This window comes from Lygodium microphyllum, chromosome 19, assembly GCF_053477565.2.
Source record: "Lygodium microphyllum isolate KBCC chromosome 19, Lygodium_microphyllum_v1.1.10, whole genome shotgun sequence".
Lineage (NCBI taxonomy): Eukaryota > Viridiplantae > Streptophyta > Polypodiopsida > Schizaeales > Lygodiaceae > Lygodium > Lygodium microphyllum.
In genome coordinates this window covers 72236996-72263149 of record NC_141153.1, presented here as the reverse complement: position 1 = coordinate 72263149, position 26154 = coordinate 72236996, and the positions used below count along the sequence as shown (strand labels likewise).

Sequence of the window (26154 nt, the reverse complement as noted above, 5' to 3'; positions counted from 1 at the left end):
AAATATGATTTGTAGGCCTTAGGAGGCAAGGCGATATGGTTCCCAAAGGGAATATTGCAAGGCACTTAGGGGTGAATGTTTTACGTAAGTTGTTGTTGGAATGAATCTCCACCAAATTTACTTATTGGAAATCACAAGCATAGCCTTTCCATATGCACCTTAAGAGTGGCACAAACAACTGTATTGACCGTACTTACTTACTACTAGCCCTAATTGCCTTAGTTCGAGACTAGCTTGACGTACATGGTTGAGCCATCCACTTCATGCTCTAGAAAAAAAACTCTCCACATTGACATTTCATGGATTTCATGTGGTCATATCTGAACTTCAAAAAGAATGGATGGTGAAGCCATTTTGGATGTGAAAACTCTCATGGTGGCGCTATATTGATCATTGTTTTAGCCATGCAACCCTGGGTCTCCATCACACATTTCCGCCATAGATGAGGGTTTCTACATGGAAATACTAAAATACATGGCTCATAGTGATATGTGCTCAATGTTGATCAACCCATTAGTGTACAATCTTTCATTGTATACTCATTCGGTCTATTTATGAAGAGTCATGCTTCAAAAATTGGGTTGGTATCCAATGAATGATAAATTGCATGCCAATACTATACATGCTAAGTTACTCAGATTCTAAGATAGTTTCATGGGAAAAAAGAACAAGTTGCTTGGCCCAAATTCAATTGGATGATATGACTTAGATTATTTTCTATTGCTAACACAACATTACAGACATAGTCTATTGATGTCTATCGAAGAAAGATTCGATCTCATGTCAAAAGGTTTGGCGAGGAGTGGAACCTATGCTACATCCCTATGATCGGTGGGAATTTGGCAAACTAGAATTCTTATATCCTACTGAACCCCACATAAAAATAGTAGTCCACTTTTGCATTTCTAATGGCAATGACATAACTACATTACATGAAATACCTTTATTCTTGACTCCCATTTAGATTCAAAGCCACATTGCTCAATTGAAAGGTTCATTGGCAGTTTGATATGGTACATGTTCCTCAAGAGGATTTGGTCTCATGGTACATAATAGTTTCATGCATTACTAGGAGATTCCAAGCTAGACTCGAGAACTCATCCAAAAAGTTAATTCTTTTCAACAAGCCTTACTGAGACTTTACTAGAAATTTGTAAACCAATATTGGCTGGGATGAGCGAGACTAAGGTTACACAGTGCAGTGTATAGAGATTACCTAATTTTACAAAAAAGAAGTGCTAGAGCCTCTTCGCATAGAACCAAGGCAAAGTCCACACTCCAATCAGTTACCAGAGTCATTGTGCTTCACTATTAACAAACAGTCCCAAATGCCACGGACGCATCTTTGGGGCTGCAAAAGAGACTTACAGCACCAAATCCACTTCAAATCGCAATGGCTCACATTCTGAAAAACGCTACCGTGGACAGACATTAAGCCCCCGACCCGAGTACAAGCTTAGGAAATGCTTAGCAGCAGAGGCAGGAACTCTTACATTAACATACTTCACTGAATCAAATAGAAGCAGTTTGCTCCTCTGATGATGGTGGTGTATCAATTTTCGCTCCAGTCTTTAGAAACTCTTATACTGACATACTTCTGAATCAAGTAGCAGCATTTTGTTCCTCTGATGACGATGGTGGTGTATCAATTTTCGCTCTAATTTTAGACTTCCCAAGTTTTGATCCATCAAGTGCCTTGACTACAGCTTCAGCATCTGTCCCCTCTTTCAAAAGCACTCTTGCCATTGATCTAAAGCTCGATTCTTTCCTTATCATATTTACATTTAATGGCTCTCCTCCTGCATTGACTACATGCTCCTGCAATGCTTTCCAAGATGTGGAGATATCAAGATTCCAAACAAAAATATTTGCTCCCTTGATGGAGCTCTCAGCTGATTTCCTAGATGGCCTGCGTTCTGCAAGAGGAGGAAGCTTTTCTGAAGGCCCGGTGGGAAGAGTTTGACCAGTTTCTTTTTCAATCTTCTTCTTCAGCTCTTGTAAGACACGTATTTGGCCCAGCTTCTCAGGAGAAAGGAGCTCCCAATAGATACCTGTAACAGCCCCACACAGTTAAAGAAAACTCTGCAATCAACTAGCCAAAATATCAGTGCACCATAAAGAACATGACAGATTTTTGAGCTCACATAGAAAACCTTGGCCCTACATTCACTTGAACTTACCAGGTGCCCAAACATAAGGGCCACTAACATAAATGATCTCCAAGACCAAAAAGAGGCTAGGACACTATATACACCTAGGCAGTGGGCTCACTAAGAGGTGAAACGAGGTGCACTAAAAGTCCTAGCTCTTGCAGATATCTTATATGAAAAATGGGTGAGGTCCCAAAGCTACATTCTAACAATTAAGGCTTAGGCACGTATTGTGAGATTCTGGGCTCAACTTTTGTTGGGTGCATTATGCCTGTGTAAGTGTGGGTTCTTGCCCACTCAAACATGCTGCATGCAGTTAGTCCTCCTTGGCAACAGAGGAGGACCCCATTATGATCAAGCTCCATTGTTCATTTGATATGCAGGCTATCGCCTGCCCATAGAAACAATCCCAGCATGGTTCTTACCTTGCTCTCTTGGCTAATATTTGGAAAAGTGCCCCCCATAGGTGTTTGGCTGTCTTTACTCAGAAAACAAAAACAAACAAGAGCAGAACCACTCCGCCTAGGAAACAAAATGGAAACACCACACTTGCATCAATGCACACAAGAAATCTAACATACACAATGAAGATGTACTTCTATAAGAACAGAGTTGGAAAAGGATCTAGAAAGGAAACCCTTTAAGACAAGGGGGTGAAAAACATGTTCTACTATGACAATACATCACCATCACACATATAGCCCGATCCCGCTTTGTAAGTAAATATGATGTGTCAATACAGTCTTGTTAGTTCTCTCTCCAATTTCACAGCCAAACACAGGTACTACAAATCACTTTGCAATAGATAAACTTGCAAAAAGATCTCACTGTCATTCTTGACTTGAGCTTCCTCCAAGTAAAAAACTATATAGTGCAAGGAGATGAATGTTTGCAAGGCTATAGAGACTAGACTTTCATATTTCATCAAATTGAAAGTTAGTGTCTAAGAGACCTACTTATCATGTCTATATCTCCCCTCATATACTATTAATATTTTCACGGTCAGAAAACTTAATTCTATCTAACTTCTTACCTTTAGGTTTTGGAATAGTTGTATTGGTGTAGATAATTCGTGTAGGTGTGCAAATGATGTCTACTGGCACATCATGAATTCGCAATTTGTCAACAGGAATATCATCCACAAGTTGTTTGTCATGAACTACTCAACAAAAAAGGGAGTAGCAATGTTAAGAGTCACCAAATACGATCACAAACAAAGAGCAGAGATTTTCCATTTAGAAAGGTTAACTTACTTGACGTAACCACTAATGTTGAATCATCAATGGCCCCCATGTATCTCAACATGGCATACTCCAGCTCAGCAAATCCCTGATGCATATAGAAGTAAACATTTCAATAAACAGAGAAACTTAATCCACCTTAACTGTACCTGCACATTATACTAAAATATAATTCTTCACTCACCTCTCCTTTCCCCAGCCTTGCACCAGACTTTGGATCCACAGCCACTGATCCAATTACAATCAAGTCCACCTTTATCTTGGCATCAATTCCTAAAGGCTTCCCATATTTTGCGACACCACTGGATGTGCAAGCCTCCGCCATAGCACCAGAGGGCAAAGCACTAGCTTCAAGCTCAGAGAAAAAACCAGTCCGCAACCTAGGCTGTGGGGTTAACAGTTTTTTATTGCCTGTCAATGCAGCATATTAGTTCCAAAACCACTTTGTATACACAAATCTTTTGAGAGGTGTGATGCTTACATTGTAGGGTAAGATATCGCACTTGCTTCTGAGGTGTATCTGGGTTGACTTTCACACATTTTGCAGCTTGAAAAGCTGGCAGGCTTGCCAACTTTCTTGTACAAGAAAAAGATCCATGTGAGTGATTTCAGCCATTTCTCTAGGCAGCAAAATTGTTTAAGTTTAATTTACTTTTTGCTACTACAATTGGGTGAAGGCCAAAATAATTTGTTCCTTGTGAATTCTTTTCAATGAAAATACTGTTGGGCATTGAAATATTTCGAACTAAGAGTGAAGATACAATCCTGAATCAGATTAGGCAACAAATTTTATTTCAGAAATAATACTGTCAAATGAGAGTTAAGCATAACAGAGACCAGAAATGAAAATGCTGAAAGATTGCAACAGGACAGTAATAGAAACATAGAGCTCTACAAGGTTGGCATAGTCTCACGGACAGCTGTACACGAGCTATCCTGTAAAAATCTTCCTGAAGATTATTGCTGCCCTCCTTTAAGGGTTCAAAAAGCGCATAAACTGAGGATCATTTGCCAATTGCACAAACATTTCAACTGCTGTCCTCAGCTGATCTTTACATTGGTCATCAAATTCCTATTCCTCCTGCTGGTCATCAGCCTCAAGAGACCTAGAAGGACCCAACTCTTGTCCAATTCCTTCATTCTCAGGTTGCTGTCCATGCTGCGTGCCTTGTCCAAGTTCAACCATTGCATTTTTTCCAACACTTAGTGAATTTTCAAATTGAGTGGCATCATCCTTGCTTGATCCCATCTCACTATCTAAAGACATTCTTGCTATAATGCTCAATTGAATACAATTTCAGCACTAGAGCAAAGCTTCTGACCTTCAATTAGGTGCCTTGGGCCCACCAAGTCAAGGGAATTGATGGTGTCTCAACAACAGAACCATGAAACCAGCCTTCCTTCTTGGAGAGGGGGGTATTCCCTGATTAAGCACTTAATTACATAAATTAACATAAAATTCACATAAACCCAAAATGCACACTTTACTACTTTAATCTTGGACATTGGAAACCCTGTTGGCCCTAAAATTGGCACCCCTTGCAATATTTCTTTAACTTGTATAGCAAATGGAAGGAGTATAACCGAGATCCTTTGATCTCCTCTACTAATCTAAGTCTCTCTTGCTGTCAAAACTGACCAACAAGCCTCTAAACCAAAACCTCATGTATAGCCTTGGGCTACATGGTATCAACATCTAAAGAAAGATGTAAATCAAGCCCACAAATGTACTTATTCAACTTTGACAAATTTGTAATCCCTTCCACATACATTGATAGATTAAGAAACATGTTAGAATACTTCATGTGGACATTCCAATTTTCTTTAAGTCATACCACCTTCTTTGCAACTTCTATTGAGACACAAATACATCAAGGATTTCCCTCTTGAAGTCTTCTTAAGATTTGCTTGGGAATTGGCCTTCACCCTACTCTTTGAAAGACAAATTCAGCCTCAAATTTGATATTAGGGTTGACTAGCCTCTTGGATCTCCTTGAAATTCCTTAATTTCAGCCGCTAAAATTCAAGTCCTAGGCCCTTAATTCTGAGCAACATCCCGAGGTGACTGTCAAAACCTTGCTTTTTATTGTAAATTAAGGTTTACAGCAAAGATTGACTAAAATCTCTTCCTTTGATACCTCAAACTACTGGAAAATACTGAGATAACTCAAGGAATGGTTGGGGGATGAGAGAGAATGCTGTAGAGAGAGAAATTTCAGAGTTTCATCACAAGAAACATTGAAAAACTACTGTTGCCCAACTCAAATAGCCATGGAAGCTATCATCTACAGCATAGGACCATCAAAAAGACCATTGCCCCCTCCTTTATGCTGTCATCTGCACTAGAAGGACCTTGGGCTACTATCACCTACTCCTGGAGAGTCCAAACTGCTATCGTATGCTATAGAACTGATCCCTAATGGCTGCAAATCACATCAGAAACATCTCCTTGCTCTGTAACAACCTCCTCTCTCACAATGGCTGAAATAGACTTCCACCAACCCCTAAATACATCTTTTCCACTTGCATGGGCAAGTTTTGCCAAGTGACAACCTTTTAATTTTATTTTCCAGCATCATCTAGCTTATTAAATTAATTTTCAAAATAAATAATTACTCTAGTGCTTAAAAATTTAATTTTACCAGTCAATATTTAAATTGGCTAAGCCAATTTTTCTTCCAAGTATCCCTGATCATTTCTCAAATGGAAGAATCCCCTCGGATGGAAGGTATCCTTCCAAGGTCCATGTATCTTCTTACCTAAAATGGATATTCCAAGATTATCAGGCTAAGATGTGAAAAAGTCAGGCAAGGACTAAAGGCATTATACTCAAAATCTACATCATCATATTCCTACTCCATTGACATATCATCTAAATGACCGTATCTAAATTCCAAAGGAAGGTGCACCACAGTTTGATTTTGAAGTGTTCAAGGACCCGAAACTTGCAACCCAAGGAGGACGCATTGACATAGGAACAATACCACATCCAATCCATTCAAACTCCAATCCCACAAGAATTGGTGCAAAATACATATTTCTACATTCTACTAGTCCTTTAATAATTCTGTCTCATGTGTAAGCCATGGTATAAGTATTCATGATAACCATGACCAATTTTGATAGGTGAATGCAAGGAAAGGTGACTGTAGAGAAAGAAGATCGGATAACACCTCTCATTCACTTGGTAATTATGTTGTCTTTTCTTTTAGTGCATCTAATCATTCGTAAATCCCACCCATTTCTCACATTCCATCTATTATTACATGCACATAGTCACCCATTACATAATTCACCACGCCCGAGGTACTTACTCTAGATGCATATCCCACAAGAACCTTATCTATCCCTTAGCTAGATGGTAGAGATGCAGCGATGGTGGTGGTTTCTCCTCCAAACCAAGCACCATTGGGGACATCCAAGTTAGCCTCATGGGTATCCATCCTGCATATATCAAGCCTTGAACATGACTCAGATCGACATACATCTCACCAAATGCTATGCTTAGTGGTCCATCCAACTTCTATCAAGCTTTACCACCTTCAATGGACCAACTGCCATTAGTCACAATGTCAAGCACCTTGGTGCCACATACAATACCAAGCCAAACATTTGTCTACCCAACCCAAACCCCCACATGCAATACCAAGCACCTTGGTGCCACATGCAATACCAGGCCAAACATTTGTCTACCCAACCCAAACCCCCACATTCAATACCTCACTCATCTTTACATTCTTCCACCACACCCAATAATCCATTCAGTGATGAGACTCCTGTCCCCAAAATAAGAAATTTAATCATTTTAACTTAAATAAACCTCTAGCTCTTTGCACAGTGACTATTTCACCATCAATGAAGGATTTGATACCATGGCATGCCATGGCCAAGTATACAAGCTAGGTAGTACAAGGACAAGGGCAAACCAAACAAGGTGCAATGTGAAGCTTTCATTAGATTTAAAATTTCAAAAATTTTGTATGCCTAATAAACAAGTCACCTGAGTTATAAAGCAAACCTTAATCAAAAGTTTTATCCAATGTACAGCTTACTTATGATTAAGAATCCAAGCAAGCCCTTAATCAAAAACGAGATTTGATTAAGAAGCAACCAAATACTCATTTAGAAAGCTAATCTTGGCTCTATTTGGAGTCTCTTTCTCTCTCATATTTGTCCTTTCGAGATAGTAAGCTTTGAGACTTCTACGATCAATGTGCCAAACACTTGAGTTTCTACAATTATGCTCAATTATATACTTGCACTTTAATAGCCACAGTTTTGTACAATTGCGATTGGTTGTTTACTAATGCAATGACTACCCTCTTATATAACTATACATTAGTAATGCATGAAGTGACAACAGTGTTCTTAGTTACTTTGAAACATGTATGAAACTATACATCAAGAAAACATGCAATAACGACAATATACTTGGTTACTCAAAAATGTATATTGATCATTTCGTCTATCATCTTGGATCTTAACTGCATGCAATCCCAATTGCTTGCGTTGTCTCAAGAGGGGGATATGTCACCAAAATGAGAAATGGATTTACTAATTTAATCAAAATGAATTCTAATTCTTGTGTCCCTTGTCATGAGGATGTGAAATTCTGATGTTTTACTTAGCATTTGATTAAGTGTTAATCAAATGTGCAAATTTGGGGTGCACATCTGATGTACAAGTTAGTTATTTCATAATGATAGCCAAGGACCTTGAGAAGTCAGTGAGTGCCAAAGGCAAAGTTACTTGACAAGTGCTAGGTGGTACCCAATGTCAGATTTTGACCAAGACGATTTTATTAGCCATTAATGTTGTGAGAGTGCGCAATGGAAGAAGAAACTCAAACACAGAGGAAGAGAGAGACAATCTGTAAGAGAAAGAGAATAGAAACCTACACTAGACAAGGAACAAATGCTGAATACAGGACTGATCAGTCCTTGCACGCAACTCACAGTGTCAATGACGGCACCAGATCAAGCTGATGATGACGGCAGCACGGAAGACAGAGAAAGATGACGGAGTCGAAGTGCGCACATGCCAAGGAAGCAAGAAAGATGATAATCTAATTGATTGCCAAGTGAAAAATGCTAAGAAAAATCCTAGAAAGGGTGGACAATGTCCGACACGTGAAGCAAGCTGAAGAATGCAAAAATTGCCCCAGGAAATGCATATAAAATCTCGACTAGATTAGAAAATGAGGAAGCCCCCTCTAAAACAATAGGTGCCAGAAAATCCACAACCGCATCATCAAGATCGTCCCCCTCTAAAAGGGATGGGGGGTACAAGGGAACCACTGAAGGAGAGGGTTGTTGAGCTAAAATATGCATTACTTGCTCATTAGCCTCTTAAACAGCCCCAAAACACACTAAAAATGCTCTTTTACAATAAAACCCTAAAATGGGGAGCGGTTCGAGAGAGTTCAGTGGAAACCCTAAAATGGGAAGCGGTTTGAGAAAGTTTAGTGAAAACCCTAAATTTTGGGGCGCCCTTCCATATCTATAAATAGACACGCTGCCCCCATTCAACCATCATCCTTGTTTTGCAGGTTACACCAGCCCACACACCCTCGGCTGCTGTTGGCGCCCATTCCAGCCTGCAGCCTGCCTCCATCTGCTGTCCAGCCATCATCGACTGCAGCCACATCATCTTCAGCCTGTCCATTGCTGTAGGCGACAGCTCCAGACTGTCCCAGACTGCTGTTCAGCCTGCTGTCCATCTCCAAGGTCAGCCAACCTGTGTTTTCAGTATTGCAGGCCCTGACACTCTCAGCCACTGTTTCAGCCTGCTATTTACAGCAAACTGTGCACAATTTCCAGCCCCCGATTGGTGGTACACTGCTGCGTTTACCAATTTCCAGCCTCCAGACTGCTGCGTTTAGGTGACCAACCTGCTGCTATTCACTATTCAGCACTCCTACACTCCGACTGGTGGTCACAGACTTGGGATACGTCTTCAGTGGTCGTCACACTTCGACATTGCTTTGCCCTTGAGCACACTGTACACTCTTACATTCATTTACAGCATTCATTCACTTCAGAGTTGTGTTCTCTCTCTCCCTTCTTCTGTTTGTGTTTGTGAGTTTTGCGTTTAGGGTTTGAGTTTTGCCCTCTGTGTCTGTGTCTGTGTCTTTGTGTTTCTGTCGTGGTCATACACTCTGTGTGTCCTCGGTGCAAACCCTAGCACTCTTCTTAACAAGGGTGGGGGATGGGAAGGAACATGTGGAAAAGAGGGTGCATAAACAAGAATGGGTGACAACTGCCTCAAAGGACCTTGCATAAGAGACCCGCTCTCCTGCCAACCTGTCGCGATAAGAGCCACTGTAGAAGAATCCTCAATACAAACGGCCTGCTCGGTGAAGACAACCCAAGTACCAAGCCTTGTAAAGCCATAAACTAAGAGGAATGAAAAGCCCAAGTCCAAAACAAAAAGAGCATGTGAAAGGGAGCTCGACACACAGTCAGGAAATAAAGGCAAAGTGCCAACACCACAAATAGGCACCGAAACAAGGTCACCAACAATGACTAAACCCTCAGAAGGGTATAGATCGTGCAACAAAGCACCTTGTGGAGTCATATGACTAGAAGGTCCACTATCAACCAGCCAAGGCCTCTCAAAAGATGAGGCAACCACTAAAGAGGCTCCTCCAAGTCAACAATATGAAGGAACACTGACTCATGTGTAACTGTTGAAGTAGAGGTAGAAGGCTCAAATGTCTTAGGGCCATTCTTCGCTCCCGGACGAGGTGAGGATTCTTCTTTCAACATTTCTCCTGTGGATGTGTTCCCTTCCCACAATATGGGCATTTAGGCTTCTCCAAGTCAGAGTCAAAACCTAAAGAACTCTTCTCTCTTTTAGCCTGTGACTTCCCTTTCTTCTACGTCCCCCCTCCCAATCCTGCAACAAAAGCTTTGGTGGACGTGGATCCACTAGCTACCTCTTTGGCGCACTCGTCATGCTCCAAAACAAGCGGGGCAAGCTCCTCCCATAGAAGCTTCTCACGGGTCCTCGATGTAAGAAGGATGGTGTAGAAGACATCAAACTAGGGAGATGGCAACTGAGTCAAAAGAATCATAACCATATCCTCTAAAGAGATCATCCTACCGAGGGCCGCAACCTCATCCCTCATGTCCTCCAACCTGTTGATATGATCCTTCATGGAAGAAGAAGCATCAACAGCAAGCATCCATAATTCCTTCTCGAGAGTAATCCAATGGGCAAATGTCTTTTGATGATACAAAGAAGCAAGCTTTGTCCACACTTCCGTTGCTTTTCGCAACCTCTGCACATGCACTAGGACAAAATCTTGTAAGCTCACAAAAAGGAAAGATCAAGCTCTCGAATTGAGCCAATCCCAAAAGGCCACGATCCATCAATGATCCAACAGTGGGATCCTCCATTAGATAGGGAATAGGGTGGGTAACAAACTTCCGAAGATCAAAAGTATCAAGGATACACTCCACCTTACACGACCAAAGCAAGTAGTTGGAACTATCAAGCCGGTCTTCTTTGGACAAAGGAGGGAGTATGGGCACCTCTAGAGAGGGAGGGTGCCATGGAAGGTATATGAAGGCTAGCAAAACGAGCTGTCTCTGTGAAACATGGAGAAAACATGGAGGAGAGGGATCTCGTACAAACGGGCTAGGTAACCTCTGGTCGTCGCGTGAACTAGCACGAAAATCTCTTCATCTCTCAGAGGAAGGAATAGAAACCTCATCCTCTAAGTCAATAAAGAACTGGTGATAAGACATCTTTGTAAATATCTGCAAAACACCCACAAAAAGTTGCACTTGGCTATGGATAGCCCCAAGACAAGAGGAATCAACTAAAGGATATAGAGATCTCGATGTAGAAGGCCTGCCTGAGGAAGAAAATACCGTTGACTGCTCATGAAGGATGCAAAAGCACCAAAACACTGATGTGAAAGCTATCGCTTGCTCCTGAAAGGTTGTGTTTGACTGCAGAAGGTAGTCCCCTGGTCAACAGACAGTTGCTTCCACCCAATAGGCTCCAAATGATGACACCTGAGCTCCAAGTGCAGTCGCCAACTACTAGGAGCTTGAGTTTTCAGCAAACACAGATGTGGATGGCCTCACGAACTCTATGTTGCTCTCAGATACCATGCTTTGATACCATGTGAGAGTACACAATGGAAGAAGGAACTTGAACATAAAGGAAGAGAGAGACAATCTGCAAGAGAAGAAGAAAAGAAACGTGCACTCAACAAGAAACAAATGCTGAATACAGAAGGACGATTGATCAGTCCCTGCACGCAGCCCACAATGTCAATGAGGGCACCATATCAGGCTGATGATGACGGCAACACTAGAGTATGCACCTACCAACGAAGAAGGAAAAATGATAATCTAACTAACTGCCAAGTGGAAAATGCTCAAAAAAATCCTAGAAAGGGTGGACAATGTCCAATAGGTGAGGCAAGCTAAAGAATGAAAAAATTGCCACAAGAAATGCACATATAAATCTCGATTGGAGGAGAAAATGCACTGAAATGCAATAAACTAAGTGCTCTAGAATGAGCTACCTCCTCCATCAAAACAAGTGATAGACAGGTCAGAGCTCCTGAAGTCCTTGTCTGACTCAGACTGAGGCTCACAAGCAAGAGATGACAAGGCATGATAAACATGACTGCTAACAAATGTCAATGGTGACATTAGAAACTAGGAATTGATTAATTAACAATGCCATATTGAGGGCTAATGAATACTCCAAATTGCGTGGATGATAAATTAGCCTAGCCAATTTTTGGTAGATATAGTTAATTTATTGAGCAAGAAATAATAATTAAATTAATTTTTAGAATTAATACTCTGAATATTAATTTAATTAAGCTGAAATTTGTTGAAAAATGACTGCCACTTGGCAAAACTTACCCATGCAAGTGAGGGAAAGGCTATAAGAGGCTAGTGGAGCCTCATTCCAATAGTATGGAGGTTAGGAGAGAAGGAGAAAGAGCTGTGGCTACAATTTTCCAACCATTGGTGATCAGCCTAGCCATTGGGAGCTATCAAAGAGCTACCCCCAACTGATTAGGAGGTTGTTGGAGGCATAGCAACCCCTGTAGGCTGTCTATAGCATAGCCACATGGAACGGGTAAAACAGGGCCTTGGACCGCCAGAACATCGTTCCCTAACGGGTTGGGACAGGAAATGCGTCTCCCAGGCCTAGAACATTCCATGGCTGCCATGTCAAGAACATCCCAAGCTGCCCGTTCCAACACGACCAGGTTAACACTCACCTAAGTCATTGAAATGTTGTTTTTTGACCTAAATAGTCTTTGCCTCTACCCCCAACTCCAATCCGCCATGTGACACAACCTGCCTGCTCTATAGCATGCTCACCAATCGCCTACCTCTCAGCTCCAACACTACAGTTTGCGCTCTCTCCCACTCCCCTCTATCTCTCTCTCTGTGCCCTATAGCCCTTTGCTTGAAACCTCTCACAACCTTCCTCCATAGCTTGCCTCACTTGCTCAACATGTGCCTCAACCCTCATCACCAAAAATGATCGGTGCTAGATCCTCCCAAAGCTGAACATGGTGCAACGCACCTAAAGATTGGTCATGGTGAGATGAAGTGAACATTGAGGACCCTATTCGTGGTGACGGAGCCCGTCAATGGGACATGCAAGCTATACCCTTATAGACACACGAGTTGAGTTGAAAAGGCACAACCCTCATTTCTTAGGAGAGGAAGGAAAAGAGGTGCACTTTTGCACACAATTGACACCTGGGAAGAGGTGAGAGCTCGAGGCGTGTGCAACAAATCAAGATGCCTTGGATCGATCAAGGCAGCGTGTGGCTATTGATCCTGCCACACACATTCCACAACAGCATCAGTTGCACCCTCTTAAGATATAGGCTACGGCTACACCCTCATCCTCCCATGTCCAAAGCATATTGGAGGTCAGGGCATCTACTTTTGATGTACCTCACATATAACAAACTATCCTTGAGGCTTTGTGGGATCTGCAAAATGAGAAGACTGATATTGTTGTCACTCGCTTCTTCTATACATATCACATTGCTTTCATATAGTGAGATAAAATTTAAAAATAATAAATATTCATTGTTTATCTATTAATAGAAAAATTGTTAATGATAAATTTTGATTTTGATCGAAGTCTGTATCCAATATTCATAGTACAAGGGAGTTTCGAAGAAAAGAAAAACAAAAACGGTAAAAACTAGAGTTTTGGAGTTTCGACCAACTTTGGAAATGACGGAAGGAGTTTCAAATCTTACTCTAAAATGAATACATAGGTATCTAGATATATCAATGCCTACAATAATATCTACCCAAATTTCAAACAAACCTTCAAGTCTTCATGTCATATGATTGAATTCATAAAGTTTGAAGTTAAAACATGTTACAACTTATATCAATAATCAAACATCGTATATGAATCATGATCATTACATGATTGAAGAACATAAAAGACTTATTACTTAGAAGTTTAAGACTCAAAACAACAAAATGTTAGAACTTAAGACTTAATTTTCAAAACCACAAGATGAATTATGAGTCATGAATCATCTAAACAATGAAGATAGACATCAAGATTCAAGAACCAAGATGCATAATAGACTATAGTACTAAGTAAAATCAAGATACATATAATTATCCAGACTACAGTACCAAGCATGTCAACATCAATTATCATGCAATAAAAAAGTTAGCTACTATAGATAATAGGCTATAGCCTATAGGGCCTAGGCTATGTCACATCTCCTCATTTGAGGATCCATGCACCATCTCCTCATCAAAGGACTCCTTTGTGAAGATATGCTAGGGTTTGCACTGAGGAAACACAGCATGTACGACCAAGATTGAAACAAAAGACTCAAACAAAGACAAGCAAAACTCAAACCCTAAACGCAAAACGTAAAAACTCAAAACTCAAACACAAACACAAACATAGAGAGAAGAAACTCTAAAGTGAATGAATACTATAAATGAATGTAAGAGTGTATAGAGTGCCCAAAGGCAAAGCAATGTAGTGTCGGAGAGTGAAGTCCATTAAAGAAAGATCCCAACTATAGTAACCACCAGTTGGAGTGTTGGAGTGTCAAAGTGTCGAAGTGCGGGAAACACCAAACACTGATCACCAGAGTGTCAGGGAACTAAGGTGACACCAGGAGAGGGGTTTGCTGATGTAGACGGCTTGCTAGATAGCAAAAACGCAAGTACTGCAACAGTGGCCTAGTGGGAGAGATGGCAGCAGCCTTCGCCTGGCACCAGATGCTGAAAACGCAAGTTGATCAGTTGCTGTGATGACGCAGCAGATGGAGACCTCCAAACAGCAGGGTGATGGCTGAAAATAGGCAGCCTAGGGTTGGATAGTGATAGACTACAATTGTGATGGCTAGACAACAAATGGTAGGTGGCTAATGGCTGAAATCTGCACGGAAGAGTGAGAAACCTGCACAAAAGGATAAGGCTGAATGGTGGTTAGCCCGTCTATTTATAGATATTGAAGGGTACCCCAAAAAATTAGGGTTTTGGGGAACCACTAAAACTCTCGAACCGCACACCAAACTTGCATTTTTCATTAATTATGCGTGTTTTAGGGCTGTTGAAAAATGCTAATCAGCTGTAAAGCGTGTTTTAGCTCAACATCCCTCCCTAATTGAGAGGGTGATGAAGCAACCTCTCCCTCAGTCTTTGACTCGTGCTTTGGCCTTGGCTTTGATTGTGGCCCAATGCTATCTCAAATCATGATGTGCATTGTGTTCAATAATCCATTATGTCGGAGTTCTTCAAGGGAATGCTCAAGAAAGTTGTTGAATATGGCCCTACTTACACAAAACCATCATTAGAGCACTACGTCCTACTCTCTTGGAGAGGGAGGGATGCAAGATTGTGCATGTTGCATAGGATATGAAGATGCTTCGTGCACACCACGGTGTGACACTAACCGTAGATGGATGTAGCAAGAGCTGCAAGAGATCCGTTTATGGGCTAATAGCATATTCTCATGGTGAGATGTACTTTGTTTCATCTCATGATGTTTCAGGCATAGGCAAGAGTGCCAATGTATTCGCCCATGTGTGGATAGACAGCATTGGGATGGTTGGGCAACAAAATGTTGTGGCATTCATGGCAAATGGTGAGCCAACAATTAGAACAACTAGTGCCATAGCTAAGAGCTACTATTCGCACATTATAGTTTGTTTTGCATGGCTCAATGTTTAAATAATCTTCTCAAGGATATTGGTAAGCTTTCATGGGTTGAGCCATCATATTAAAGCTGCTTAGATGTGACCTTTTGTGCTCGACCATCAATATATTCGCCATGAATTTTCAAATAAGTCTAAAAAGATTCTCCTCAAGTACTCTGACACTTGCTTTGCTTACAACTTGATGCTAGGTCACTTGAGGGAGTACAATGATGCATTGAAACAAGCGTTCATCAATGATGAGTTCAAGAACTTCCCTTTGGCTTCTACTCCTACCAGGATAACATGCATAGACATAGCTAAGGACATGGGATTTGGAAATGAGGTGAAGAGGATTGATGCCATGGTTCAGCCCGTTATGCACTTATTGCACCTCATAGATGCAATGCAGCCATGTATTGGCAAGGTCTACGAGACTATGGACAGCATGATTGAGCACCTAGAATTGGTACCAAATGATGATCAATATGATGAGATCCGTACCTTATGTGTGACACGATGGAATGTCTATGCGTATCCTTTGCATTCAACACATGCATGTTGGACCTAGAGTTTCAAGGTCATGGATAGGAGAACGACAGGAAGGTTAGTTATGGCTAGAGGTGCATATTAGAACACATGGTTCCTGATATTGAAACGAGGCACATGATGAAGAATCAGCTTGCACTCTACAAGAATTTCCATGGTTCATATGGTTGTGGTGATGCAAAGGTGGACAGGTTCACTAGAGGCAGTCCTCTATGGTGGGAGCATTATGGATATGATGGCCCTGCACTTCAATGCCTAGCAGTTCACACTTTGAGCTAGGTTGTTAGCTCTTACAGCCACATTGCATATAAGAAAAGGAGTAGCCTTGGTGTGCAAAAGGCCAATGATCTTGTCTTCATCAGTGCAAACTTTCGTATGCTTTGCAATAGTATGATTGGAAGGCCAAACCCTTTACAAATTGAAAGATGAAGCAAGAGGAGGAGCATACAATAGGGCAAGTCCCACACTCGAGCGATTGAGGAGGCTACGCAGAAGGTAGCAACAGAGAGCACTAGTGACATGGCAGATAAGACTTGAGGTTCTAGAGGCTAGGACTTGAGCCTTGAGGATATTGTCATGCCAAATGGGCATCTATATCATGACTAGTATATCCTTCAAGTATGATGTATGATGCATCTTTTTGATGTATTAGAGACTAGAGTATAGTTACCAATGTGAAGTAATTTTGATAGTTTATTGAGTACTCATTACTCAATACATTAGTCTGCATTCAATTTGAGTTATGAGTCATGATACATATGAGTCTTAAGTCTTGAGTGCTTTGATATGTTACTCAATCTTCAAACTTGAAATATTTATAAATTATGGCTCTTGAGACTCTAAAGTTTAACCACTAAAGTTTTAACCTTTTTTTTATTGTGTGCACTTTGTACTCAAGTCTTATTTGAAATTTGTAACATCGAATTCATATATATTGCATCATTCATACAATTATCAATACAATGTTTAAAGTATGCTTTTAGAGTGTCTTTGAATACTTGTAAAATTATCTGAATCATTTTAAATATCCTAAAGTTGTCTACTTTTTGATTTCCCATTTCCTCGTCATCGAAATGGAGCCTCCCCATTCCAATCATGTTTCCATTCCCCCTATTCATAGAATGTCTCCCTCCTTCCCCCCCCCCCCTACAAGGGTGTTCCTGCAAGGGGGTTCCAACCATGTTTCCCAATCCCCGTTCAATGTGGCTATGGTCTACAAGCAAGTGACAACAATAAGGTAACCTATAGTAAGAAACAATAGACGAGATGAACTATAGAACTTGACTCCACCTTGGAAGAGAGCTGTAACCAGCCTTCCTTCTGTGGATGGGTGGTAAATCCCTCATTACAACTTAATTACAGCAGCAAACAGTTAATGAAAATCTGAAAATACAAATTTACCTGCTGCTCTTGCACAATGCACACCCAATTGACTCCAAAATTGGTGCCCCATTCGGTATTTCTTTAGCTTTATTGAAAAACAAGTTGATTTGCAATGGGATTCTCCCAATCCCTTTCGGTATTCCAACTCCCCTTGCTGTTCAAAATCACCAGCAAGTCTTTAATCTGATTTGCTCCTTATTTTGGGCAATCAATTGGCCTTCACCCGCTTTGATGGAGATGGAAAATGCCCCAAATTCAATTATTTGTTGGTCCCTCCACTTGAATAGGCTAAAAACAGCTTCAGCCCCATTGAATCCAAGTCTTGGAGCTTCCAATTTTTGACACGCTTCTCGAGGTTGCTGCTAAACCCTGATTTCTGCTCTACAAATTTGGGTTTACAACAGAGAAATCTAAAATTTCTCAGCCTCCAGGGGTCTAAATGCTAAGATCTTCGAAGCAAGGCTAAGAAATGGTTGGGAGATGAGAGGGAAAGCTATAGAGAGAGAAAAATCAGAGTTTTGTCGCAAAGAATGGCTGAAAATCAGTCAAATGCAGCTGCTGCCCTGCCACAACAGCATGTAGATGCAAAGAACTGAAGAACATCAGTCATTTACTACTGCTGCCCTATCTCAACAGCCTGTAGATGTTGTCTCCTACTGTTGATTGGTCTTCTCTTCCCCTTGGCAGCCTCAGAAGGTCCTCCAATGGCTGCAAATCAGACCAGCAGCCTCTCCTCCCTCTCTCTTGCAGACTGAATTTATAAAAACGCATCTCCAACCTCTAAAGACGTTTTTCAATCTTGCATGGGCATTTTTGACAAGGAGCAACCTTCCCAAATGATTTTTCCAGCTTTTTTCATAATTAAATATTAATATTCAACCTTTAAATACTGAAAATTAATCTAATAATTATTTCGATGCCCTAAAAAATAATATGACTAGCCAATAATTAAATTGACAAGGCAACTTCCATTTCCGAGTGTCTCTGTCCCATCTTTGACCATCAAATTGGTGTTAGGTACCATTAAACGCCATTTCTCTAGTGTCACAAAAACTGACACTTATGGCCAAATGGATGACCTAGGCTAACAACTGGAACCAAATACCACCAAGTACTTGTAAATTGACAAGGCAACTTTCATTTCCGAGTGTCTCTATCCCATCTTTGACCATCAAATTGGTGTTAGGTACCATTAAACGCCACTTCTCTAGTGTCACAAAAACTGACACTTATGGCCAAATGAATGACCTAGGCCAACAACTGGCACCAAATACCACCAAGTACTTGTGCGGCATAACTTATAGCAACTTTTGCCTTTGACATCCCGTGATTTCTTCAAGTCTCGAGCTCGTAAATTTACTTTAATCCCAATTGCACCTCACATGTGCAACATTTACCTAATCATGTGATTAAAAATTAATCCACATGTTAAGTGAGGTTTCAAAAATACATGTCCTCATGATAGAAGCCACTAGCTCCATAACTCCATGCTGGAAGGAGTTCGAAGGCCTCATTACCAAGTCGCGATTGAACCTCCGAGGCCCCGATCTAGGCGATGCCTGAAGACCCTAGGTATCATGAGGAGAAATGACTATTTGAAGACAGCCACCCCAAAAGAGTAAATGGTGGGTGACGAACTTCAAGATGAGTAGGTGCCCCCCTTGAGGGTGGAGATGCAAGGGCCCCCTCTAAAGTCGAAGAAGTAGGAGCCCCCACTCAGGGCAAAGAGAGTACATCCCCTTTTGAATCTCCCTCTGAAAGAGAGAGAATCTAAAAACTCGTGGATCACCGACATCGAATTATTTAATGACGAAGAAAGTGTCGCTAATAGAGCCAAAGAAGGTATTTGGGGTATCGAAGATGTCAAAGAACTTCGAGAGGAGGCCACTCAAATCTAAATAGTCGAGGGTGGAAAAAGATGAGGCTCAAGCTAAGCCAATGGTGGGCAACAGTCGTCGTCTCTCAATGGAGTGGATTGCGAAGCCGAAGTAATGAAAGGTGTCAAACAGCCATTATCTCGCAAAGGAGCAGACTATTTGAGGGGACGGAATCTAACAATCACTGTCTCTTAGTGGAGCAGACTACAAAACCGCGAGTTATCGAGGTGGTATTCCTGAAACCCTAGAAGAAGTAGAAGCAACCTCGGTAGCACATTGCAGCGGTCGCGAGAAGGCCGTAGTATCAGTTGATCCTCCTGCGGCTTGAAAGAGCTTAGTACGCATCACATGCATCTTATTGCCTTGAGCATAAAAGTATGAAAAGCCGGTGCAAAAGAAACTCTACGGCCCAAAAGGAAGAGGTGGCACAGCAAGTGCCTAGAAATAGCCGCATATACTCCGATGGTTTAGGGAACAAAGGCCCATGTCCGCAAGCATTCATGGGAGGTCCACTCATGCCAGAAAAGGAGCATCTAGTGGTTTGTCCATCTGCCTGTGGAGAAGTCATAGCACTAGAGTATCAGCGTGTAAAAGAGAGGGTGGGAGAAAGAGGAAAAGAAGGGTATCTCTGTCTCTTGTTGATGCACCAGAAAAGGAGGGAAATCAATAGTTAATACCGAATCCACAACCTATCTTTGCCTTCTCTAATTAACAAGGTTTTATCTCTCTAAGCTTCTATGCTTTGATACCATGTCCGAATATGCGATGATGCATAGAGACAATAGGGTTTGCAAAGAGAAACACACAGTGTGTACGGCAATTTGCAAATACTAAGAGAGAAGAGAAACTCAAAAACACAAGAAGAACACAGTGATGATACACTGAAGGTGCCTATCTATTTATAGGCACAAACTGTCTAGGGTGACGCACCATTGTGTGGGCACCCACTAAAAACTCAGAAACACAAGAATAACATAGTGATGATACACTAAAGGTGCCTACATATTTATAGGCATAAGCTATATAGGGTGGCGTACCACTTTGAGGGCACCCACTAAAAAAGTGGCCAAAATGTGGACACCAGCCCTTTTTGGGGCTATCAATGTGAAACCCTAAATGAAATGTGTAAACTGAAGAAGTGGTTTCTCAACAGGTCTCCCTTCTAAAAACCTCTACCATGTGGGAATGCACAATGGAAGAGGAAATACAAAAACACAGAGAGAAGGGAAGAAGAAGACCACAATGAAATAAGAGAATGGAAGAAGAAAATCTGCATTGAAATCTGAAAGAACAGTGTGCTGAAACCTACAAGACGAAATGACCAACCAGCTGGGGGTAGGCTATATATAGCCAATAAATGCTGAAATCTGGCCAAATGTGGCCCAACAATGCCAAAAATCTGGCCAACCTGAATAAATCTAGGCCCACATTGTATCATTTACATCTTCATATTCATTCTTTATAATTGAGCCTTCTATAAAAAGTGTTCTTCGATGGTGTTGTACATTTTAAGTTTCTCTTGATTTGCTCTACCATTTCTTTAAAAAGAGTAGCACTTCTAGTAATAAACTATTGATAGGTAAGGCTGGTAAGGCCGGTCAAGCTATAACTTTGGGGCATGTGAGGTATGCACAAGCTGAAACACAAAAATGGCTACAAAAATCACAAAGCAATCAATAATCCAAACATAGTTCTCATGATGATACCATACCACAATGTAGATGCAAGATGAGAAAGAGTGAATAAAGGTGAAGATACTAAACAGCTGAAGAAAGTGATAAATAATCGTAAAGGAGCTGATACGCCGTGCAGCCCCTGCATGAGGTATGGTGTGTAACATCAATGAGGGCACTAGACGTAAAAAAGATTCAAAAGGACAGGAGACAAATGAACAATAGTGATAGAGACCCAACTAACAAGTTGTCCTGAAATATAATGACCTAAACAATCAATTGGCACCCAAGACCTCACCTAGTGTTCCTAAGCCCCCAAATGTAGAGGTACAAGAATGTGGACAGCGTCCAAAATTGGACCAAACTACTCAAAGTTTGACATAACTCTTCGTGCCTCTCACTGAATCGAATAACAAAACAGGTATGACCTTGACCACTAATGCAGAACAGCCAACCACATACAAGAAGTCCGCCAATAAAACTATCATACCAAGCCAAAACACACCAATCAGAAAGGTACTTTGGAAACCAAAAGGTATTGGCAGCAAAAATTGAATGAAATAGCTGCGAGCATAGTCACAAGTGACAACAAAACAGGATGGGAATGGGGGACAGGGGACGGGGAGGAATTGCCATCACTTGTGACTATATAGTCACATGGAATGGAACGCAGGATGGAAAGAAGCTACCATCCCCACAATCCTCAAGTCCAAAATGACCATCGCTTGTGACTATGGCTGTCCGTCACCAACTCAGTATTTTAGGTGTCAACCAGCCAAAGTGACACCTCCAACTCCATCAGTTAGGCTTCTATCTTGTACCTGCAGCTATGTAGAGTTGAAGTATACCATTTGAAACCGGCCCTTCTTCCTGGCAAGGGTGGCAAATGACCTGATTTACCACAAATTACAGCATGCAATAAATACAAAAATCTGAAAATGAGAACTTTGCCACTTAATCTTGGACAACCAACACCCGAATGGCCCCAACAACTGGCATCCTTTGAGGTATTCTTTATCTTGTAATGTTATTGGGTTGAAGTACCCCGAGATATGCTCTAATCTCCTTCAATCTTCAACACAATGGTTGTCCTTAATGACAAGCACTTCTTGGTCACAATTTGCCCCTTGATTGTATAACAATCTTGGCACAGTTTGGGTCTCAATCTATTGCATGTAGGCCACAGTAAATTGAGAATGACTACCTCTTGGATCAGCTGCAAATTTCTTGCTTCAGTTGCTACACTAAGGACAAGGTCTTCAATAATTGGACATGGATCTCAAGATGGCTGTGGAACCCCTGATTTTTGGTTTCAGCAGCAATTTCTTCAGTTGCTCTTAACCCAAATGTTGGAATTGGCTGAGAACGGCTGAAACATTGTCAGGGGATGAGAAAAAAAGCATTGAGAGAGAAATTCCCAGTTTCTATCACCAAAAAGTATCTAGATCTGCTGCTGCCCTGATTTAGGCCAGCATAATGCTATCACCTGCAAAGTTATGAGCTCCTTTTGCTCTCACCAGCCCCTATTAGCAGTCGCTAGTCGGCTGATCACCTTCTAGGAGAAATTGCCTACTATAGAAACCCCTCTAGCTAGCTAGCAATCGTGACAAACTATTGATGCCTGCTCCTATTGCTATCGCCAATCCCTGTTATTAGCAAATGCCAGCTTGCTGATCATCCTCTAGGAGCAATCCCCTACTAAAGAAACCCCTCTAGCTAGCTAGAAATGGTCACAAACTGCTGCCCCTCCTGTAGCAGCTCTCTCTCTCTCTCTCTCTCTCTCTCTCTCTCTCTCTCTCTCTCTCTCTCTCTCTCTCTCTCTCTCTCTCTCTCTCTCTCTCTTGTGCACGCACGCCAGCCCCCAAACAATCCTTTCCCAGTTTGCATGGGTAATTTTGACCAGCGGCAACCTCTTTTTGACACTTGGCAGCCTTCTAATTGTAATTCCCAAAATTAATTGATTAATCTTCAAAAAATAATTCTGAAAATCAACTAATTATCCATTTGACCCTACCCAAGATCTAGCTAGTACCCATTCCCAATTAATGTGCTACCCCTCATGGGACATTCAACTGTCCCAACATTTATTGGCCTTAGACTACCATTAATTTATTAATTAATGCCTAGTCCCCTAATGTCACCACTAGATATTTAATGGCTCAATTAATGGCTTAGGCACAAACTGCTTGCCCAACATGCCTTTATACAATTTTTGCCAATGTCACCCACTCATCACTTGGGATACTTAGGTCATCAACATGACTTAACTAACTTGTGCTTCACATGTGCACTTTGTTGAGTTAAAAATGTATTATATGCTAATTAGCCGAGTTAAACAGCCCCAAAACAAGCTTAATCAAATGATTTATCAAACTTTCATTAAAAATAAATACAATCCTAGAGAGTGTCTTCTGTCCCATAAGCCAAACCCTAATTTTGGAGGACCCAACCATCTATAAATAGACAACCCGCTCATACTCTCTGCCACACCCTCGAGACAGGAGTTTAAGTGTTTGTTTTCACCTTGCATAGTGTTTTTGTTGCATTGAGCATTGTATTGATTCATTATTTAGATTTCTTTATCTTTTATGTTCATTGTCTTCATGTTAACCCTAACCTTAACTGTGTTTCTTTATCAATTTGTGCATTTGTTGTACAATTGTGTTTGTATTCTATAGTCTAGCATTTCTTTACACACCTCACATGTGCATAACTTAATAATGCCAAAGCTAAGCATTAAAAATACATCTCCCTATGACATCATTTGTGCATGCAGCAAAGCTTTCAATCAGCGCCTCCACCACCACCACTAAATATGCCATTGCTACACCTAGTAATCACCATCTTGAGCTACTACTATTTAGCAATATATCTAGTGGCAAGAAACACAAGATGGGGGATGGGTAGAGGAAAATGCAAAGGAGACAATAGGCAAGAAGAAGATGAACATAGAAATCGACACCCCTAATTTGATGTCAAGATCAGACACACACATACACACGATATACATCCTTGGTTGCCGCCCCTAATGTAGAGGAACTAAGATCAAAGCCCTACAAACAATGGAGAACATTTCAAATTGAACATGTGGAAGGTCTCCAAAAAAAGGGGACATATCCATGGACCTCCACGCACATGTAAAGGGAGAAAAAAGAAAATAAGACACACTATGCATCAATAGGTCAATGTCCTTCTAGGATTACATGTAAGACTACACCCAAGGCACTATGATGGTCAAAACTCTTAGGGACTCATACTTAATGGTGCCTTAAAATCTCACATGATTCCAATGATCCTTGTGCCCTAAGAACCTATCATGTGACCATTCAATTACCTTGTGACTCCACAAGTGTTGACCTACACCACACTTCCTAGAAAATGATTAACCATTCTTTTTCCTCTTTATCAATGTGTTTCTTCTCTTTTCCAAGTCATGCTTTCTCTAACTTTATCAAATGCCTCCAACTTAGCTTTCAACAAGCTGGTGCCTTTCCTACGTATGAAATTTTTCCAAAAACTCACCAAAGACCAATGTATCACATTGATTTTGGAAGTCATCAATGACATCAATGAAGATAAATTGGAAGTCAAGAGTGGCTTCTCGCATGATAGTTTGGGGTTAACTCGATGATGTATCACACTTCAAGTCTCAACATCTTACAATTTGCCTTGGAATCCCCACCAATCTCAACTGAAAGGTGAAATGACTGCACAAAGGAGTAACAATTGTTGGTCTCTGCATCTCCCATATTTGTGACTCGTATAGAAAGTGTAGATTGCAATATGAGAGTTGGACATTGTGTAGGTTACTGATCTTCCCTCTTTTATTCTTTCCTTAATTTCTCCTTTATTGTAATCTTAGAAATGAAGGGTGACAACAACAAACAAAATAGAAATTTAGAAACAACGCCGATGAATGGTCCACCTGCATCCAAGAATAAATGCCTACTCTTGCAGAATAGAGGCGCACACATTGGACACATAATCTATTGTTCTTCAGACACATTGTGTTTGTACTTGGTGTCCCTTTTTCTATCTTTAATCTTATAATTGTGCTTCAAACAAGTACCACGCCATTGCACAATGTATAAAACGTAGGTGATGAGCTAATGAAGTATTCTAGACGTGTGTGCGTGTGTCTTCTTTGACGGATGAGAGAAAGTATAGATCATCATCGTAGATGAAAGGGGCAATGAAAGATAAAGCTTATCGCTTCTACGGCGGTATGCCTGCGGTAGTAGTGCAATAACGTGACAAGCATGGCGATTGGGTAAGCAGCGTTGCTTTTTGGAATAACAGACTGAAAAAGCAAACAACCACTCAATGCCAAAGACAATACAATCAATAACTGAAACATCGCAAGCCTAACGATTATGAGAAATCGCACCTTTGCAGCAGCAGCAGCTGCTCCAACAAAGTTAGGTATACGATGATGGACGGGGCGAGGGTGCTGCGCAAGGTTTTCACTCTCAAGGACGTCCCAGATGCGCTTTCTGATCGACCATTTCCAAGCTCCGTCATTGGATGCTGCACTGCCCTCGTCTTCCCTGAGGCTTTCCTCGGCCACACGCATCATGTCGAGGCGAGCCTGGGCGTCTTGGCGGAGCCGGTCGGCTTCAAATGCGGCGGTGTCGAATTCGGACATGGGAGGGGGCTGCGCGTGGAGGCGGGAGGCTGCCATCACGAGGGGCAGCGGGCGGGAGGCATGGCGCAGGAAAGGAGGTGAGGCGGCAGAGAGGGATGCGACGGTGGAGGACGTGCAGGAGGAGCAGGAGGCCGCGAGCGCAGAGGAGAGATAGCAGGAAGAAGAAGAGAGGAGGAGAAATGCCATCTCCTTCTCCACGGTCTCTTAAAAATAAGGTGCTCTACGTAGCTTCATCTCTCCTCTCCCTTGTTTTGTTTTCAATAAGGTGATGCAATCAATAAGGTGCTCTACGTGGCTTCATCCCTTGATTTGTTTTCAATAAGGTGATGCAATCAATAAGGGCCTCATATGAAATGCTAGCTCGTCGTGCTTCGCATGGTTGCCATCGTTACAAAACTCTCGAGGTTTCGCAATTGATGATGTATAATGGTCGATAATTGAGCAATGACCTTACAACGTGG

General features: G+C 41.4%; 1 protein-coding gene across 2 annotated transcripts; it reads right to left on the bottom strand.

Moving 5' to 3' along the window:
* Positions 1 to 989: 989 nt before the first annotated feature.
* Positions 990 to 25932, bottom strand: COG0212 (NagB/RpiA/CoA transferase-like superfamily protein). 2 transcript variants are annotated; one of them, XM_087700290.1, is made up of 6 exons: positions 25436 to 25932; positions 3873 to 3967; positions 3576 to 3802; positions 3404 to 3479; positions 3184 to 3309; positions 990 to 2051 (listed from the first exon to the last, which is right to left on the bottom strand). In XM_087700290.1, the coding sequence occupies exons 1-6, from the start codon at positions 25567 to 25569 to the stop codon at positions 1603 to 1605; spliced, it is 1107 nt and encodes a 368-aa protein (XP_087556416.1). In that variant the 5' UTR covers positions 25570 to 25932; the 3' UTR covers positions 990 to 1602. The 2 variants fall into 2 exon arrangements, with proteins under 2 accessions (XP_087556416.1, XP_087556415.1); XM_087700289.1 differs by having other exon boundaries at positions 992 to 2051; positions 3873 to 3963.
* Between the last annotated feature and the right edge of the window lie 222 nt (positions 25933 to 26154).

Coding starts and splice junctions, on each gene's coding strand:
- COG0212 (XM_087700289.1), bottom strand. CDS start 25,879: ATGGCATTTCTCCTCCTCTCTTCTTCTTCCTGCTATCTCTCCTCTGCG. Junction 3,480..3,575: donor CAAGGCTGGGGAAAGGAGAG/GTGAGTGAAGAA, acceptor TATATGCATCAG/GGATTTGCTGAGCTGGAGTA. Junction 2,052..3,183: donor AACTATTCCAAAACCTAAAG/GTAAGAAGTTAG, acceptor GGGCTGTTACAG/GTATCTATTGGGAGCTCCTT.